Raw genomic sequence first — 20,191 nt, 5'->3', positions numbered from 1 at the left:
GGAATTTGAGAAACAAGACAGAGGATCATAGGGGAACAGAGGAAAAAATGAAACAAGATGAAACCAGAGACGGAGACAAACCATAAGAGATTCTTAATCTCAGGAAACATACCGACGGTTGCTGGAGTGGAGGGGGGTGGGAGGGATGGGGTGGCTGGGTGATAAACATTGGGGAAGGGTATGTATTGTGGTGAGCACTATGTATTGTGTAAGACTGATGAATCACAGACCTGTACCCCTGAAACAAATAATACATTATATGTTAATAATAAAAATTTTTAAAAAAATATCCATCAATAGATGAGTGGGTAAACTAATTAGGATACCACAAAATGGAACATTATATAATAGTTCAAAAAATGAAGCAGCTCTTTCTTTATGTACTGATATGGAAAGATCTGCAAGGTGTATTATTAAGTCAAAAAAGATGGAAAAGGGTGTATATAGCATGTATATGGTGGCTGCCATCTATTAAACAAAGGAGATTGTCTATTAATATTTGCTTATAGGTGTAATATTTGCTTATCCTCTGGAAGGATACACAAAAATCCAATGACGATAATTGCATGTGAGGACAGGAGCTACGTGGCTATGGGACAGGGTGGAAGGGAGATGTACGCTCTTTTATACATCTTAATTTTTTTTTCTATGTTCATGTATTACCTATTCAGTTAAATTGAAACAAATGCTTGGTTTGGCTTGCTTTAAACATGAGAGTTTCTTACTGAGGTAGCCAGTGATATTTTTCCTGAACAGTCTTACCATGCTTAGCGTATGTTACAGAGCCCTGACCATGGCCTGAAAGAATCCATGAGATCTGACCTCTGACAATCTTTCTTACCTAATTTCCTGGCATTCTTCCTCTTGTTCAGTATGCTACAGGCACATTGACTTTCTTGTTCCTGGAATGAGCCAAACTGTTCCTTCACTTCAGGCCTCTGTACTTACTGTTCCTTTTGCCTGAAATACTTACCCTCGGATATTTATATGGTTCATTTCCTTGCTTCAGATGTCCCCAACTCAGTGAGTCCTTTCTTGACCATCTTATCTAAAATATCACCCCCAAACACCCTCTGTGTTCTTACCTTGCTTTATTTTTCTTATAGCACCAGTGGTTTCCGGCATTATATTCTTTCCGTTTACTTGTCTATCTTACCCCCACCAATCCCCCTCACTCACACACACAAATATCACTTCCATAAAGGCTTTGTTTTTATTTACTGTCTCTCCAGTGCCTAGGATAGTGCCTGGCACTTAGTAGGTGCTCAGTAAATGTATATTGAATGAATGAATGATGACTGTGTGGAAAAACTTTTGCTCTTTCAGCCTCAATATTTCACACCTTTTATTAGGGCATTGGCATAACATGAATTCAGAGAAAATCTTTACTTGCTTAAGTGACTGGTTCTTCTGTATACACTGCAAGTAGATCAGGAATGGGATTACTGGATGGCCACTTCTCTTCATACTGATCAGACTCTCATGCGATTAGATCAGCCTTAATTCCTGATTACTCAGTGATGATATATTTATAATCATTCCTGATTACTCAATAATCATTTAATACTCATTTGTGATCTCAAAGATTGTGTGGGAATAGACCTTTTGTAGTTTTTCAGATGGACTAATTAGCAACATACCATTGTATTGACCTTTCTCTGCTTTTACCCTGTTTCTTCCCAGCATTTCTTATACTGAAGCAATAGAGATCTTAAAGCAGTCATCGCAGAACTTCACCTTCACCCCAGAGGTAGTATTTATATTTATATTTACATTTATATTTATATTTTATACACTCTTGTCCTCATCACATTTCATCAAGAATCCTGGGGCACCTAGCTGGCTCATTCAGTAGACCATGCAACTCTTGATCTCAGGGTTGTGAGTTCAAGCCCCAAGTTGGGCGTAGAGCTTACTTTAACAAGAAAAAGAAAAAGAAAAAAGAAAAAGAATCCTTTCAACTAATCTTATTTCTCTGGGGCACTTGGGTGACTCAGTCGGTTAAGCGTCTGACTCTTGGTTTTGGCTCAAGCCATGATCTCAGCATCCTGAGATCGAGCCCAGCATCAGGCTCTGCGCTCAGCGTGGAGTCTGCGTATCCCTCTCTCTCTGCTCCTCCCCCACACGTGCTTTCTCTCTCTCTCTCTGGATTAAATAAATAAAATCTTTAAAAATAAATAAATAATCTTATTTCTCTTATTAGCACTGTTTAGTATTTGCCCATTTTTAGATTGGCTTTTTTTGATGTTTGCTTAGCCTTGTTAAAATATTTAGAATAAATAATAACTTTGAAGTAGAATCATACCATTTTTAACAGTAGTGGCTAAAGGATTATAAAGAAGTTTCCCAAGTTTAGGAAGATGAAAATCCTTGGAAAGAATGGTAATATGTCCAAAGAGGCCACATGATTTATCAGTGGTCATGCACATATTAGAGGCAAGTCTCCTCATTCCTATGCCAGGGCTTTTTTCCTATAATTAAGATATTGGCAGACAAATACAAATAATATAATGTTAGGAATGTACTGTAATAACTTTGTCTCCAAACTATTCCATATACCAGTCCTATCCCCAGTTAAGTCAGATCCTCTTATGAGGTATAATAGTTGTGCTTGTTGTATTTGTAGTTAGTTCTTTTGTTTATATAATTTGTTTTTAAAGGTTTTATTTATTTATTTGACAGAGAGAGAGAATGCCAGTGAGAGAGGGAACACAAGCAGGGGGAGTGGGAAGGAAGAAGCAGGCTCCCAGCGGAGCAGGGAGTCCAATGCGGGGCTCGATCCCAGGATCCTGGGATCACAGCATGAGTCGAAGGCAGACGCTTAACGACTGAGCCACTCAGGTGCCCCTATATAATTTTTTATTTAATATTTGTCTCCTACCCTGGAAGCTTCATGAAGTCAGGAATTCTCTTTTTCATACCACCATGTTCAGTATCTAGCGTGGTACTGGGATTTAATAGGCACATTAGTATTTGTTGAATAAATAGATGAACAGTGTTATTAAATATTCATCAGAGCATCTGATATCTGAATTGACTCTTTTATTAAAAAACAATTCAGTGAGAGAAGCCATCTAGCCAGAGACAGACTCAATATTAAGAATATTATCTTTCATCATTTAATTTCCTGCAACCTCGGAACAGTAGCCATAGAAGAAGCTCTAGGCAATATTAATAAAAACTATGATTTTGAAGTCAGTTTTTACACACTGTGGGAAGGGTACTTTGTTTTCCTGCAGATGCTATTCGTCTGCTAAGTGCTGCTCCCCAAGGTGGGGGACAGAAAGCATAGTGTTTATCTCCTCGTTTCAGCTTTCATCTTTCCAGGCCTTCGGATGTTCTCGTAACACACCTCTCTGGCTTAGTTATCTGTGTAGCCTCAGCAGACAGCTCCACACATCACTGATCCTCAGAGGAAGCCTTGGAGCTGATACAGGTTATTTTCAGGGACTGCATTGTGTATTTCAGCTCTGTCTTCTCCTTTGATAATTTCTTTTTCTCCTTACAGTGGGGTGTTGATCTGTACACTGAACATGAAAAGTACCTGGTGAAGCACTGTGGCAACATACCAGTCTTTGTCATTAATTATCCATTAGCACTCAAGCCTTTCTACATGAGGGATAATGAAGATGGCCCTCAGCACACAGTAAGAAAAATCATTAAGAAAATCGGGGTTGGTCATCTCAGAGTCTGGGTTTTTCCCTTAATTTAATTTCATTTATCATTTGGCATATTTTTAAAAATTATATCCATCACACTTTACATCTCTTAAAATGATAAAATTTCTCAAAGACACCTCTGAAAAAGTGTTCCTAAATAGAAGATCCCAATGTTCTATAAACATACTTGTTATTTCTATCGCAGGATGTCCTTCTTAGTTTAGCAGATGCAAATGTAAATGTGTTTTGTTTTCTTCTGTTTTTTAAGTACTTGGGAGGAAGTGGCCCAGAAAACTGTTTAGCAGTGCCAGGTCTGCTGTCAACTGAAATACTGATAAGGAGACGGAGGGACCAGGGGATGCTGGGCAAGAAAGGAAAGCAGCGGCATGGTCAGGCAGAGGAAGAGCTAGCTCGCAGAGCAGGAGGCTCAGAGTACTTTGGTTTGGTTGCCACATAGAGATTGGGAGGGGAGAGGATGGAGGGACTGAGAGGTCTAGCCGGATTCCTGTCCCTTCTTGCTGACTGTCTTGTCTCTGTCTCTCTCTCTCTCTGCTTTCTTTTCCCTGTCTCACACTCTGTCCTTTTTCCACCCTTAATTTTGATTGCTTTCTTATTCTTCGAGTTTACTTTTTCCTTTTTTCTTCTTTTGTCTCTTCTTCCCTCTCTAACAAAATTAGCAGTAATATAAAATAATGTATTTGACCCTTTAAATACTTACTGAATAGTTATATACTTAATATCATTAACTGTAAAAGTCTGTGAGACAAATATGTTATGTTTATCTCACAAAAGGTCCAAAAACTAAACTTTGCTCTCTGATGCTTTTCACTTGTCTCTAGGTAAATACCAGTAGAAAAATGTAGATCAGGGCCCACCGGTAAATAAAATGCCTCCATCTTAGGTATACAAGGTTACCTCTTTTCTCTATATATTATAGTATTACTAAAATGGTATTATCCATCAATTAGTAGATTCTTGTTAGGCAAGCACTACCATCTCATCTCTAAGTCCCGGAACAACCTTGCCAAGAAACTTACTATTTCTCCCATCTTACAGATGAGAAGCTAGGGTTCAGGGACACTGATTGCTCTTTCCCAAGCCTTCATTAGGTGATGAATGACAGAGTTAGTGACCAGACGTGACTCCCTCTGGTTCTGAAGTCTGTGTTTTTCTGCCTCAAAGCCATAAATATAAAATTACATTGATTTGATGCATCCCAATCTTTCACACAGTGTTATCCAAAACCAGTGAGCAGCACAGTTGATTTATGATTCTTATTTTCTCTTTTCCCTACCAACCTTCTGGTATAATTGATTATGAAAAAGGAATTGGCCCATAGGTTGGCAGCAAAAAATAGGAGAGACTAAGGGCATAGATTCTCTGATCCTAAATAATTCAGTATTGAGCCTACATCACAAAACAGGACTGCATCCATATCTCTTGACTTTTTTTATCACTCCATCCCATCCCTTTTGCACCTCCCCAGCCCCCCACCACCACACACACTTACACACCATGTAGTCTTTGCATGCCTAACATTCAGCACTTCTCAATCATTTGGTTTTGCACTTCTTAAATACTGTACTTAAAGCTCTCCTTTCTATTCTCATAATGTTGTATGGTGACAGATGGTGACTACACTTATTGTGGTGAGCCTTGAGTAGTGTACAGAATTGTTGAGTCACAGGGCATCTGGGTGGCTCAGTCAGTTAAGCAGCTGCCTTCAGCTCAGGTCATGATCCTGGGGTCCTGGGATCGAGCCCCACATCAGGCTCCCCACACAGCAGGGAGTCTGCTTCTCTCTCTCCCTCTGCCTGCCACTCTGCCTGCTTGTGCTCTCTCACTGTCTCTGACAAATGAATAAATAAAGTCTTCAAAAAAAAATTGTTGAGTCACTGTGTTGTACACCTGAAATTAATAAGACATTTTATGTCAACTATGGTAGTTCAAAAATTAGTTTAAAAATTTTTTAATTAAAAACTTTGCCTCTCTGTAGACTTTCCTTGGTTACCCAGTCACCTTGAGTCTTCCTTTTCTGGTTTTCTATAGCATTTAAAGAATTAGTAAAACTGGTAGCATTGTATCTGTTTTTTGTACTCTGTAGGTTTTGCTTTCTCAAATGAAATTCTTAGCTTCTTCAGGATGGGAATGAGATTTCTATAGCTACCGTGGCTTCTGTTGCTCATTCCTCATTCCCTCTGATGTGACTTCCACCCCTGTCATCGTAACATGAAGCACCTCTTTCTAGGGTCAGTAATAATTGTCATGTTATTAAATCCAACAGACTTGATATGTACTTCACCTCTCAGCATTACTCAGCACTATTCGTGACTTTCTTATTCTGAAAACTATCCCCTGGCTCCTGTGATATCGTGTTCTCCTCTGTTCTCAGGGGTTATTCTTTCTCAGTCTCCTATATAGGTTCATCCTCTTCCACTAATCCAGTAGGTGTTGGGATTCCTCAAGGCTCCGTCATAGGTCTTTTCTCTCTCTCGGGTGATTTCATGGGTATTCACAGCTCACTATTTATTTTCAGACAACTCAGACAGTCACATCTCTAATCCTTACTTCTGCTCAGAGCTCTTATTGCCATTTATTTATATATATATATATATATATATATATAAATATCTATCTATCTCAAAGGTATCTCAGCATAATCTAAAACAGAACCCATCCATGATTTCTACTCTTCTCCCCTCCTCCCACCAAATTGGATCTTCTTTCAATGTTCCCTGTCCATCTAAGTGTGCAAGCCATATACTAGACTCATCTTTGAAATCTTCCTCACTCCCCATATCCAAGCTGTTACTAAGTAGTCATTTTTATACTTTTAAATAAATCTCAAATCCACCTACTTCTCTGCATTTCCACTTTCACCTTTTTAGATTAAGATACCATCATCTCTTGCCTGGATTATTCCAGTAGCTTCCTGACTGGTCCTCCTGTGTCTGCTCTTGTCTCCTCTGAGTCCGTTCTCCCCACTTCAGTAAGCTTTTAGAGAATGTAGATCTGTTTGTGTTATCTCCCCTCTTAAAACCATTCAGTGGCTTTCCACTGCTTTTAGTATCCAAGTCAGAATCCTTTCTTTGGCGTCTAGGCTGCTGCTGATGTACTGTGCTGCTCCCCTTTGCCATCTCTGCTCATGCATATCACCCTCCCATGTCTTCAGACGTGCACTGCTTTCTCTCACCACGGTATCTTTGGACATTGTGTTCCTTCGGTCTAGAGCAGTCTTCTTCACCTAAGTAATTTTACTGTTTCTCCAAATCTCTACTCACTCATCATCTCCCCAGGGAAACCTTCGGTGACCCTCTAGACTGAATCAGAGACCCCTGTTAGACACTAAAACACTACCGTGTTAAATTTCAGACCCAGAGCTACTCACTCATAATTCATCATAATCCTTAACACAGTTGTAATTTTACATTTTTTATGACTATTTAATTAATGACTCTCCTCTTTGCCACAGGACTTGAGGATCTCCTTTTCACTCATCATGGTATCTATAGTGCCTAGAATAATGCCTGGAATACAGCAGGCACCTAATATCTATTTGGTGATAAATAGGGGATTGGATGATGGGTGAATCAAACCCAACACAGTTGACATACAATGGACAAGTAGTGAGTGAGTGACTTAATTTGCTAAGGAGTTTCTGGGAAGTAAAGAACAGCTTTTACTCTAAATTTTTTGAGTGATGGTAACATAGTATAAAGGAAAGTCCAGTGGCTTTAGAATCAGACACTCTCGGGTTCAAGTCCCAGGTCTGTGTGTTATAGACCATGTGATCTTAAATAAACCACCTAATTTCTTTGAGTCTTAGTTTCCCAATCCATAAAAATAAGATGATAATCTTACTCCAGAGTTGTGATAACTTAATTAGACAATATATGAAAAAATATAGCAGTGTTTGGGGTGATGGGTAGTCGATAAGCTTAAAGCCCTCTTCTAAATTTTGGTGAAGTCTTTATCGTGATAAAGCATGATAGTGTTAAAATATGTGTATGTTTTTCCACATCAAATATGATATTACACAAGATTCTTTAAAAAGCAATTCCCTCATAGGCCACAGTCACAAACATTTTTTACCTTTAGAAGTACCAGGAGGCCTTCATTATGACAGATTCTCTGGTAATGTGGTCTCACAGCTTGAAAACTGAAAGCACTACAATGATACGTTAGTGTACTTATGTAATTTATATAGTACTACAATATATATAGCTTCTCGTAGCTAAATTATTAAAATATAATTTATTGGGGCACCTGGGTGGCTCAGTCAGTTAAGCGTCTGCCTTCAGCTCAGGTCATGATCCCAGGGGCCTGGGACCGAGCCCCACATTGGACTCCCTGCTCAGCAGGGAGCCTGTTCTCCCTTGCCCTCTGCCTGCCACTCCCCCTGCTTGTGCTCTCCCTCTCTCTCAAATAAATAAATAAAATCTTTAAATATATATGTCTATCAAATTTAAACTATATATATTAGACATAGATTATAATATTGATTCATTAACAACCTCGATTCTTTTCAACGCACTTGTATAGAGTGCCTGCTTCTACCCCTACTTTATTTTTTTCAGTGGTGAATGAATAGGCTTTGGGCCAAATAACTAAGTTCGCAGTTTCTTTCAGAAGGGCTATAATAACAGGTTGTTGGTAGGGTTGCAAGAATTTCTACAGTGGGTACAATGCAATCTAAAAAATTAAGACATATATTTCATAGATACCTTCCCTAGGGAATCAAAAGAGAAGGGTAGAGAAATGTTTAACCTACACTTGTTGTAACATTTGACTGGAGGTCATAAATAGTAAAATAGTATATTTTTACAGCTACTGTTCTTTTTCCTTTCTTTCTGCCCCCCCATCCCCTCCAAAAAACAAAAAATGAAAGTATGTACTATATTGTAATGAAAAGTATGCTGGACTAAGGAGTTAATAGTGCCAGGTTTGAAATTCATCTTTCTTACTAGTTAGCCATACGACCTTAATCAAGTCTGTCCAATCACTGAGCCTCAGTTTCTCCCTCTGTAAAATCAGAGAGTTGGATTAGATTACCTCCAGAGTACTAAACAACTTTAAGATTCTCTAATTTCAAGTAGCCTAAGTTTTTCCCCATTTGGATAAATAAGAATAATTTATGAATTAGCAAACGTATTTGATAATTTGAAGGGGACAGATCATGGGCCTAAATAAAATGAATTAAGCAAACATACAAAGAACTGTATGCCCCTGGTTCTGGGTCCCTAAATAAGTCCCTCAAAGGCAAGTGCCAAGTTTTCAGCCAGGGAAATGGCTTTGCAGAGAAGAATATCCATTCATTCCAGCCATTGTGATTAGGAAAAAGTGACTGCCCGACAGACTTTGATGAGATGCCAAGATCACCAGATAATGTTCTAATTTTTTAAATTGTATCAATATTACATAGCAAATCATAAAAATTTAAGCATTAATGGGCATGCAGCAAGTACACACTATGAAGTCAACTTGGAAGGAATAGTACTCAACCAAGGGATATCTAATGAATTTCCCTGGTTGGTGCTAATTAACCAAGCTGCATCAAACCAATAGAAAATAGCGATGAAGGGAATGACTAATTTTTTTCCCATATTGAGGACAAATGACTATCCTGGGAATTTATGTCAAAGTTGAAAATATGCATTTCAGTCCATTTAAAAATGCTCCCAGTCTAACCATTTACTAGCCAAAGTCCACTGTTAGTCATCGTTACCTGCAGCCCATTTGAATCTTCACACTCTCACATCTAGAAGGCTCTCATTCCTACCTGTGCCTCATTGTTTTTAGGGGCAAAATACTGTGTCAGCAGTGAGAGCGAAAGCTCATAGAGGCTGAAACCACAAACATGTTTCCTATGGTTTGTGGAACATTGTTCTTCTCTTGATAATAACATACAATGTTGCTCCGTTGTTGACAGCAGCCTGTGAGAAACTGAATAGGGAGGTGTTCAGTTTGTGTTTTTCATGGATACTTAAAAATACTGAGGTAGGAGGAGAGAGGAAGGGACATTAAATCCCCCCCCCCAAAGTTAGCATAGAGAAGGTTATATATTAAAGGCCTTGTTCCTATCTAGCCTGTTTGTTGTTTAATTCAAGGTCTGCATTTTATTTTCAGTACATTGATTGGAATCAAAAGAGTAAGAGTCAAAAGGGAGTGTCATAAATAGAGACCCGGGCTTGTTCAGCTTGAATACCAACACAAACTATTTCTAGACAGCATGCCGCTGCAGCTGTGTGACTTAAGCAAAATAAAAAGTCACACACAGTGCGGGAAGATGTGTCCAGCAGCATTCTGGCCTAGAAGACATGCCCAGAGTGGAATAAGCTTTGTTTAAGACTAAGGAAGTTAACAAAGAGTAGAGTGCAATGACTTGTAGCCCCTCATTGTTATCTGTGTAGGAGAGTGAAAGGACAGCAAAACCGAAAATTTCCACTTCTCTCGAGCCTTCCAAAGATGCATAGGAACACAGAGGAGATTGTAGCTACAGAAGTGCTTAAATTTAGCCAAATTTGTGAATTAAGAGAACATTTTACTATACAGCCTGTGAATTCTCACTTTCCCTAATGAAGGGCAGGATTGCTCCACCCTAGCTCTTGAAGCAAGCCTCAGACTCCCATAAAGTGCAGACCTGCCAGCCCACACAGGCAAATTATAATCACCAGCTAATGTTCTAGGCAACTTGCCTGTTTCTAGCCTGCTTGCACTCTAACCCCTCATCACCCATCACTTGGCAAACACACAGCCAAGTTTTTCTCATTAGTTCTTAAGAGATTTGTGTGATTCCATCCATGTTGTACATTTTGTGCACCCTTGTGTCATGGTTTATATTATATCTGTAGGTACCCTTTACCTCCACTAGAACCCTGGAAAGACTGCTAGTTTCTGTAGTAATTAGCTCAGTAGTTACCAGAGGGAGACACAACATAGAAGAATCCTCTTGGGAATCTCAACCCTAACGAAAAGGTATGGAAATTCGAAGGGGTTGTGTTAGTAATCTTGAGGAAATGTGGTATCTTTTATACCATATCAAAAGAAGCGCAATTCCATGTAAACCAAATTTAAATGTCTTTATTTATTTTGAGGAATACTTTGCTATATTACAGCTTCTCAGAAAGTGTGCAGAATCTCTAGAGAGATTAGAGGGTATCATTGTAAAGGAAAGCAGGAAGTCTGATAGGATTGAAAGGAAACAAAACTTAAAGAAAAAGAGAAGAAGATTATATGGAGGAAGAAGAGAGAACAAAGCCTTTGTGGGCTTTTCTTCACAAAGATAAATGCATCCTTGATAAAAAAGAAACAGTACCCTTTGGTCTTGGAACAGTTCTGAGGCATTGTAAAGGAATGCCTTACTTAAAAGATACATTTCTCTTAAAAGGAGAGGCAATTTTACTCTTTGTCAAGAAAACATACATGAAATTCACCCACCTGAAAGTGTGACTTTTCAGACCATCGGGACAAACAAAGGATATAGATGATGTATGTATTCCTCCTGCATGTCACAGAATTAGGAGTGATATGGGACTTTATCTGGATGTTTTCTAAAATTTTTACTCAACTAAATTAGACTATTTTGTTAAATTCTTCTATTTTGGTAAGTTCTTTTCCTTTTCTTTTTTTTTTTTTTTTTTTTTTAAGATTTTATTTATTTATTTGACAGAGAGACAGCCAGCGAGAGAGGGAACACAAGCAGGGGGAGTGGGAGAGGAAGAAGCAGGCTCATAGCGGAGGAGCCTGATGTGGGGCCCGATCCCATAACGCCGGGATCACGCCCTGAGCCGAAGGCAGACGCCCAACGACTGAGCCACCCAGGCGCCCCTTCTTTTCCTTCTCTTGATAACCTCCTCTCCCAGAGTACAGAGGAAGAAAATAAAACTATTCTGACCTTAATTCTAATTAACAGTGAGGATTTGGTTGGGAGAGTGGAAGTGGGAGTCCATGTCGGTGGGGGTAGAGGGGAGGCAACCGAGTAAACTGTTTACATCAGTAGTTGCCACTACTCTCTCAAGGGAGATTATACTTCCCTGCCCCATCAACGTGATTTTAGTATTGGCCGAAGAATTGTGAGCAAATGTGACCTACATACATTACTCCTGGACAAATGTTTTTAGTACATAGCTGTCCGTGCTCTTTTTTTCCATCTGCCAGATCAGCGATACCTTATAAAGTAACTTTTTTATCAGCTTCAAGCCAGGATGGACATGTAGCATAAGTTTTAAAAAGCCCATTCATTGTTGTAAACCAGTGGTTCTCAGTCAGATATTACTTTGTGTCATCACCCCCCAGTGTGGTGCAGGAGACATTTAGCAATGTCTGGCAACATTTTTGGTTGTCACAACCAGTGCAACTGGCATCTGGTGGGTAGAGGCCAGGTATGTTGCTAAATAACCCATGATGCACAGGACAGACCCTCACAACAAAATTATCTGGCCAAAAATGTCACTAATGCTGAGATTGAGAAGGCCTGTGTAAGCTTCTGGGATTGTTTATTACCAGGTTATTACCATAATCTAATCTATCCTGACTAGTACAGCAACGACCACATTACTTTTATAACAACTAATGCAGAAATAACTGGCCTTACCAGTTAGATGCCTCGGTTATTAGGAAGACAGGTTAGAAAGAAATCCAGGGAAAAAATGCAGATATCATACTATGGCATAAGGTTTTGAAGGTGACTCAGGAGCAATTGGGTGGTTCAGTCAGTTGAGTGTCTGACTTTTGATTTCGGCTCAAGTCATGATCTCAGGGTTGTAAGATCGAGCCCCGCACTGTGCTCTGTGCTGGGCATGGCGCCTGCTTAAGATTCTCTCTTTCTCTCTCTCTCTCAAAAAAAAAAAAAGAGAGATTTTAAAGGTGACTCTGTTGCTGTGCAGTTGCAAATATTCTAGATAAATAAAAAGTAAACAGAAATGTCTAAAACCAGTATAGTTGTACACTGAATTCTCTAGGGAGCTCAAATATTAAAATAAAGGAGGTTTGTAATCAAAGATAAATCTGCATCTCTCATGGTCCTCTAAAAATAGCATTAAAAAAACTAAGTTCAAAATTAACATAATTGAGACCTACAGAAAGTGCTAAGATCTCCAAAGGGTTTTGTGCTTGTTTTAGTTGTATTAGCAGCAAGACCAAGCAAGAAATGGGTGTCCTATTTGATTCTTATGAACTGATCTAGAAAGCAAACAACTCATTCCCTCATGGCCCCAGCTGGACTACCTATTTACTGTTCTTCCATGATAGCTGATTCTCCAGCATCTTTTTTTTGAAGCAGTGAACCTTTATAGCTCTGGCTTTTAAAGCTGTGCCTTATACTTACAGTATCAGAAGCAATTACTGCTCACCTTTCTGGCTTAGAATTGCCTCAGCTTCAAAACCTTGGAAATGATAAATTTTGGATATACTTGTCCCTTCTTAATAGAGCTACACAAAGATGGAATGCTATATTTTGAGGGTAGTAGTTCTCAGTCTTTAAGTATTGTCAAGCAAAGGCCAGAGAGCTACTTGGCGTCTGTTCTTTTCTAATCCTGATTGCCTGTAATTCTAAATTTAAAACTCTGGATTAAGGTTAAGAACAAATTTTCAGGCAGGTCTCTCTCAACTTCTAGTATATGTTGTCTAAAAGCAAGATACTGGGGGCACCTGGGTGGCACAGCGGTTAAAGCGTCTGCCTTCGGCTCAGGGCGTGATCCTGGCGTTATGGGATCGAGCCCCACATCAGGCTCCTCCGCTATGAGCCTGTTTCTTCCTCTCCCACTCCCCCTGCTTGTGTTCCCTCTCTCGCTGGCTGTCTCTATCTCTGTCAAATAAATAAATAAAATCTTTTAAAAAAATAAATAAATAAATAAAAGCAAGATACTAAGAAATAAAGATGCCAGTCCTTCAGTGGTCATAAAAACTCCCTTGAAACTTCTCTTTTCTCTGAGAATATGAAGGGTAACTGCGGGGTCCTGGTTGGAGTCCAACTCTTAATTGTGTAGCCTGTGAGAATTTCTTCTCAAGGCTGTCTCATACACCTTTTCGAAGTTTTGTGTTTCATTACCTGTCCTTGTATCTGAATCACCAAATCCACATTCTGAATTACCTGCTTGCTCGTTGTAGTTCCCCCAGGTTCACAGAAGAATTACTAAGATGTGGTCAACAAGCAATGGTAGTGTGCCAAAATCTGTTATGTGCAATTCTTGATCTTGGGGTCATGAGTTCGAGCCCCACGTTGGGTATAGAGCTTACTTAAAAAAAAAATGTTTTTTAATTGAAGATTAAAATGTGTTTTATGAATTACTAATTTTTCATTTGTTGCATTATATCTTTCTTAGTTTTGTGCCTTTTTAATTTTTTTTTTAAGATTTTATTTGAGAGAGAGAAAGAGCGCAAGCAGGGAGAGGAGAAGGGGTCGGGGAGGGGGGAAAGAATCCCAAACAGACTCTGTGCCCTGAGCGCAGAGCCCAGTGGGGCTCGATCTCAGGACCCCAAGATCATGACCTGGGTGGAACCAAGTCAGTCAACCAACTGAGCCACCCCTGCACCCCAGTTTTGTGCCCCCTTAATAATGCTTACCTGCCCCACCAGAAAGAATCACCAAGTCACAGAGTAATACAGATATAAAATAAACATCTCAAAATTAAATATTACTGGTAATTGAAGAAATACAAATTAAAATATCAAGCTACCATTTTCCACCATTAAAAGATTTTTTGTTGGTTTCTTATTACAAAAGTATAACACGTCTTCATTGTACAAAATAAGAAAATACCAGAGAACAGAAGAAATCACAGTGGCAGCATCATTAACATCTCATCATGTAGATGCCAGTCTTTTTCTTAATCCATGTCTAGGATTTACCCAACAGTCGGCTCCTGTTGAATGTACTTGAAGTTCTGTTATCATAAGTAATGCTGCAATAAACATCCTGTGCGGTAATCTTTTTTGTTCTTTTTTTTTTTTTTCCATCTCTGATTATTTGTTAGGACTGGTTCCTAGAACTACCATTGCTGGGTCAAACATATGGCATTGTTAAGGGTTTTGATGATCTTTTCCCAAGTTGCTGACCAGAAAGTTTCTATCAGACGTGGGAGAGTACTGGCTCATCTGGCTCATGCATCTTCTAATCCGTGTTGTTTATGTTGTTTTCTTACCTTCACATTTGGATAACTCCAATATGCTATCTCGTTTCAGTTTTTACTTATTTCATTAATAATGAGAACATTTTTTTTTTTTTAAGTAGGTTCCATGCCCAGCGTGGACCCCAGTATGAGGCTTGAACCCACAATCCTGAGATCAAGACTTGAGCTGAGATCAAGAGTCGGACACTCAACTGAATGAGCCACCCAGGTGCCCCAATAATCAGGACATATTTTCCATGTCTTACCAAAATACTATGAAGAAAAATTTTCGTTGTCAAATTATTTAAGAGAAAACAAACAAAAAACATACACCAAAATGTTCAACAAAGGAAAAGCAGTTAGATAAAAACTTGTACTTCTAAACAATAAACTGTGCAGCTATTAAAACATTAAGTATGGGGCACCTGGCTGGCTCGGTCAGTGGAGTGTATGACTCTTGATCTCAGGGTTATGAGTTCGAGTCCCATGTTGGGTGGAGAGATTACTTAAAAAGAAAAAGCATTAAGTGTGAAAAATATTTCAACTGACATAGGAAAAAAATGTATAATATTAAGTAAAATATTAGAATGGTAAATGTTCATGTATAATTTGATCTACTGTACGCCTTAAGTGTGGAAGAAAAAAAACAAAGAAAATATGCCAAAATGCAGTTGCTTCTGCATGGTGATAGGTAACTTTTAATATCTCATAATTTTTAATTCCACATTTTTTATTATTAATATACCACATTTGTGAAGAAAACACATCTGTTAAGTACACTGCATACATTGTGTTAAGAGAGGAGAGGAAACTGGGGCACCTGGGTGGCTTAGTCATTAAACGTCTGCCTTCGGCCGGATCATGATCCTGGGGTCCTGGGATTGAGCCCCACATCAGGCTCCCTGCTCGGTGGGAAGCGATCTTCTGCCTCTCCCTTTGCTGCTCCCCCTGCTTGTGTTCCCTCTCTCACTGTGTCTCTCTCTGTCAAATAAATAAAATCTTAAAAAAAAAGAGAAAGAGAGGAAACTGTCCATCTGCAATTTGTATATCATGTATTCTAAAGATAATATTTAAAATTTGATTTTGAAACAGGCAGCATAAACAGATAACATAAATAAGATTCTGGTAAGCAGTTCAACAGTCACTTGTCAAAATGTTTAAAGTTCTACTTGCTTGAGAAGCTGACAGTTGTTGGAATCCCCTGAAAATGTGAAATTGTTGACAACTTTTTTCCTTTTTTCCTAGGTTGCTGCTGTTGATCTTCTGGTTCCTGGAGTTGGGGAGCTCTTTGGAGGAAGCCTCAGAGAGGAACGGTACCATTTCTTAGAGCAGCGACTGGCCAGGTATTGATCAGAACTAAAGGAAAGAAAATTCAGAAATTGGGGATGAGGCACTCGAAGGCAGTCTTGGCAAAGTAACAGAGAACAGCGGAAGGGCCTCAGCGCCTGCCTGTCCTGGATCTCAGATTCTCTGTGGCCTTGAGCAAGTTGTTACCTGACCTTTCCGAGCTTCCCCTTCTTAAAGATTAGAACTGTTATGTGAAATGAGGCTGCAGTGACATGTGCCCACTATCTGGTATGTATCTCTCCCTATAGAAATTGCTTTTTAAAAAGTTAATGGCAGAAAACAACCTTCAAGCTCATTCTTCACTTTTTCTCTTCTCTGTGTTCTTTTTTATTTACTCTAAATTATGATTGGGGACATAAATAAAGACTCCTATAGGGACATAAAGAAAAAACAGCTCTGAACCAGGGAAAGGATAAAGATGGAGAAAGATACTAAAAATATCCACTAAACTAACATTTAGAATAAGCAGTTTTCCCTTCCTCAGGTTTTCTGCTATGTAAGGGTCTTGATTAAGCTATTTGAATAACTCATTTTAACTTGCTGTGTGAGACCTAGGAAATGAATCCATAAACACACAGAAAATGTTTTGGAGATGAGAAGTAGGGAATCATGTTTCTAATTGAACTACCACTCCTATGTATGCATGGTCTGCCAAAAAACCACAATGACTTCCTAAACTAACCAGGGTTATAAACCTCTGTTTTCCATGGTTTCTACTTTTGCTATGCCAGACTTCAAGAAAGAAAAGAAAAGAAAAGAAAGGAAAGGAAAGGAAAGGAAAAGAAAAGAAAAGAAAAGAAAAGAAAAGAAAAGAAAAGAAAAGAAAAGAAAAGAAAAAAGGAAGGAAGGAAGGAGGGAGGGAGGGAAGGAAGGAAGGAAGGAAGGAAGGAAGGAAGGAAGGAAGGAAGGAAGGAAGGAAGAAAGAAAGAAAGAAAGAAAGAAAGAAAGAAAGAAAGAAAGAAAGAAAGAAAGAAAGAAAGAAAGAAAGAAAAAAGGTTTTTCCCATAAGGCTTAGTCCCATTCTCCTACTCTCCAGATAATACTGGATTTCATAGTAACCTGGAAAAGCCATAATAATTTGAAAATATCCTGTTAAATTAGCGATTTATAAGGCCTTCTTTTCCTAATGGAGAAATGCTTAAAAAGTTGATGCTTTTCCAAGATCCCAACCTATAAATTTGTTGGGTAACTTGGTTTTGTAATCCCAATCATTTGAACTGCTCTATTTGGTTAGGGTCCAGAAGAAAGGAAATAAATATGTTCTGAGAGGCCTCTTTTTTATTAGACTACTAACTCCTTACTACTACTATAATGTTAGAAAGTCCTGGGAAAATCATGGAATTGAAGTAAAGGTCAAACTCCTTAGATGGAAAGAATTTGAAGATTCTCTGGTTTTTTTTTAAAGCACAATAAAAATCACACATGGCAAGAAACCTCATCTGTTGAAAGATTAATTGGTCTGTTTTCTTTGCTTGCTTCCTTCCTTCAGGAAACCTTTCCTCATAACATTAACATGTTTACCTAATATCTGATAATATCCAAATTTGTCTTTTCTAATGAAATCGTTGTATGTGTTTCCCTGTCTCAGGAATCTGTGACTTCTGTTCATGTTTTCTGTGTATCCAATTTTTTTCATTGTCCTTATCATTTCAGATGCACTTTGACCCCAAGCACTTTTTTAGAGGGCTGAAATTAATTTAAGATTTTATTTTTAAGTTATCTGTACACCCAGCATGGGACTGAAACTTACGATCCCGAGATCAAGAGTTGTACACTCCACCGACTGAGCCAGCTGGGTGTTAAAGGGATGAAATTAATTTTAGTGAGTACTAAGAGCTTAAATTTTATTAACATTTTTTTACATTGGCAAAAAAAACAATTTGCAACCATATTCTGAGGACAGAATCTATATTATGATTTTAATGTTACAGAATTAAAGGTGTCTTTATGTCCCTTGTGTGTGCCTCCCAGCAACCTTAAGTAGTAGTGCTTTCTTATGTCAGGATAATAAGCTCATCTGAAATGAACCCCTTCTTTGGGGCTCTGGACCATACTTTCTTTCTATTGCATTTATCGTCTGTATCGCTTACTTGATAATACCTAGGACTATTGGCTAACTTACCTTGCTTACCGTATTAAAGAGTCAGCTTCTCAGCTATATTGCATGTTCTTTGAGAGCACAGGTTTTTGTGCGTACTTCTTTATTAGAGCACCTTGCACACAACCCAGAATAAGTGTTTGGTGGTTAGTATCTTTATCTTATTGCCATTTTCTGAAAGAATTTTGTCATTTTCCTCCTACAGATTAGGACTAACGGAAGCCTACCAATGGTAAGAATGTGGCCCTCGATCATTCTTATTCTAGCTGTTGGTCTGATTGTTACGTAGGTGTTACATGTACTCCCTCGGCACTATGGAAGGGTATTAAGAACAGGGAATAGGTAGGTCCTCAGAAGATTACTTATTCCCTTTGATTACTGGGAAAATCGTAATAATTTTGGCTGCCATTTATTTATTACTTATTGTGTGCCAGATAACTGTGTTAAAGTTTTAATGTATTTTTTAAAAGATTTATTTATTTGAGAGAGAGAGAGAACGCAAGCAGAGGGGGAAGGGGCAGAGGGAGAGGGAGAGAGAAAATATCAAGCAGACTCCCCATTGAGCATGGAGCCCAACATGGGGCTCGATCCCAGGACCCTGAGATCATGACTAAGCTAAAATCAAGAGCCAGACACTCGGCCGAGCCACCCAGGTGCCCCTTAATGTATATTTTCTTATGTAATTATTATAACATCCTGTGAGTTAGGTACTATTTTTATCTCCTTTTTATTACTCCTCCAGACCTAAGGTCGAGAGATGTTAACTAACTTAACCAAGAGCACACAGTCAGAAGCATAGAGCTGGGGCTTTGTTCCTAACCATTATGCTTCAGTTTCTCTATGTGTGAAATTAGGGTTTGAGCTAAGTGGTCCCTAAAGTCTGTAGAAATCTAAGCTACGGAGGGAAGATCACTTGTCTGCATTCACACATTTATGTCTCCAGAGTTGTTCTGGTTTTCTTTCTGCAGACCCTTTCTTAAGTATTTTTCAATACATACAAATTATGTACTTACATTTTTATAGTAGCGTTCCTTCATAGTAATTATTATTAATATTATTCCTTTGCTGTCCTCAGGAGAGGGAAGAATCAAATTACACACCTGACTTTTGGTAATGAAAGAGCTAAGTTATAGAAATGCCAAAAGCCTAAAATTATGTTCAGGTCATGACCCCTTGAATGCTTTATTATTTACCAATAGTGACCTTAGGCATACTTAATCTCTGAGTCTTGGTTTTCTTCGTTGTAAAATGGAATGATAATATTTACTTAAAGGGATTATTGTGATGATGAAATTAAACAATATAAGTTAAGTATCTACCTAGAAGGGAACCTCAATTAAGAGCTAGTTTCCTTTCCCCTTCCTTCCTTTGTTCTCAGTTTTGTTATTGGGTAGATGAGCCTGACCAAGCTTATGCATTTTGCCTGTTTTTGTCTATCGACAAAATAATCTTCAAAGTGTGTAAAAACTGGCTAAATCACAAATTTTGATTGTTAAATAGGTGGAGGCCTTTTTGGTCTTTATTAATCATTTCAGTACTATTCTTGTCCCAACTAAAGTTTTCAGACTCTTAAGATCTCTAAATATAAATGTCTATTATTTGAGTCTGCTTCCTTTTATCTAGTAATCATAGTATTTTAAAGGTAGAAGGGGTTTTAGAAATCTTCAAGTCTGCGATCTCTGCTAGTGTTCCACTACACTGTGAGTAGCCACCCCAGGTGTCTAAGAATTTACTCGCTTCCTATTTCTGCGTGCCACATGCAAATAACATATGTAATTAGTTCCACAAAGTTTGTATCATCTCTTCTATAATCTGGCTACCCTAGAATCAATTTAACAACAATAAAAAAAAAATCCAACAAGTACGTATTTGTTTGAAAACTTGTTTTTTAGAAGTGGATTTTTCTATATATCGAAGCAAGGGCAAAAAAAATGCTATAGACTGAATCCACCTGCTGAATTCCGTTTACAGACATTAAT

General features: G+C 38.5%; 1 protein-coding gene across 2 annotated transcripts in view; it reads left to right on the top strand.

The window, feature by feature from the left end:
* The window catches only part of NARS2 (asparaginyl-tRNA synthetase 2, mitochondrial), a 131,877-nt gene that overhangs the window by 98,752 nt on the left and 12,934 nt on the right, over positions 1-20,191 (top strand). Inside the window, exons 10-13 of one of the 2 annotated variants that reach the window (XM_045816181.2) lie at positions 1,684-1,750; positions 3,509-3,646; positions 16,013-16,110; positions 18,418-18,444. In XM_045816181.2, the coding sequence (XP_045672137.1) occupies positions 1,684-1,750; positions 3,509-3,646; positions 16,013-16,110; positions 18,418-18,444 (330 nt within the window). The remainder of the gene's footprint in view (positions 1-1,683; positions 1,751-3,508; positions 3,647-16,012; positions 16,111-18,417; positions 18,445-20,191) is intronic. The other variant, XM_087868187.1, reaches the window with a different exon arrangement.

Source organism: Ursus americanus, chromosome 16, assembly GCF_024610735.1.
Source record: "Ursus americanus isolate L20-20 chromosome 16, mUrsAme1.1.p, whole genome shotgun sequence".
Classification (NCBI taxonomy): domain Eukaryota; kingdom Metazoa; phylum Chordata; class Mammalia; order Carnivora; family Ursidae; genus Ursus; species Ursus americanus.
Note: the sequence above shows the minus strand (reverse complement) of the source record. Positions and strands in the feature narration are given on the sequence as shown.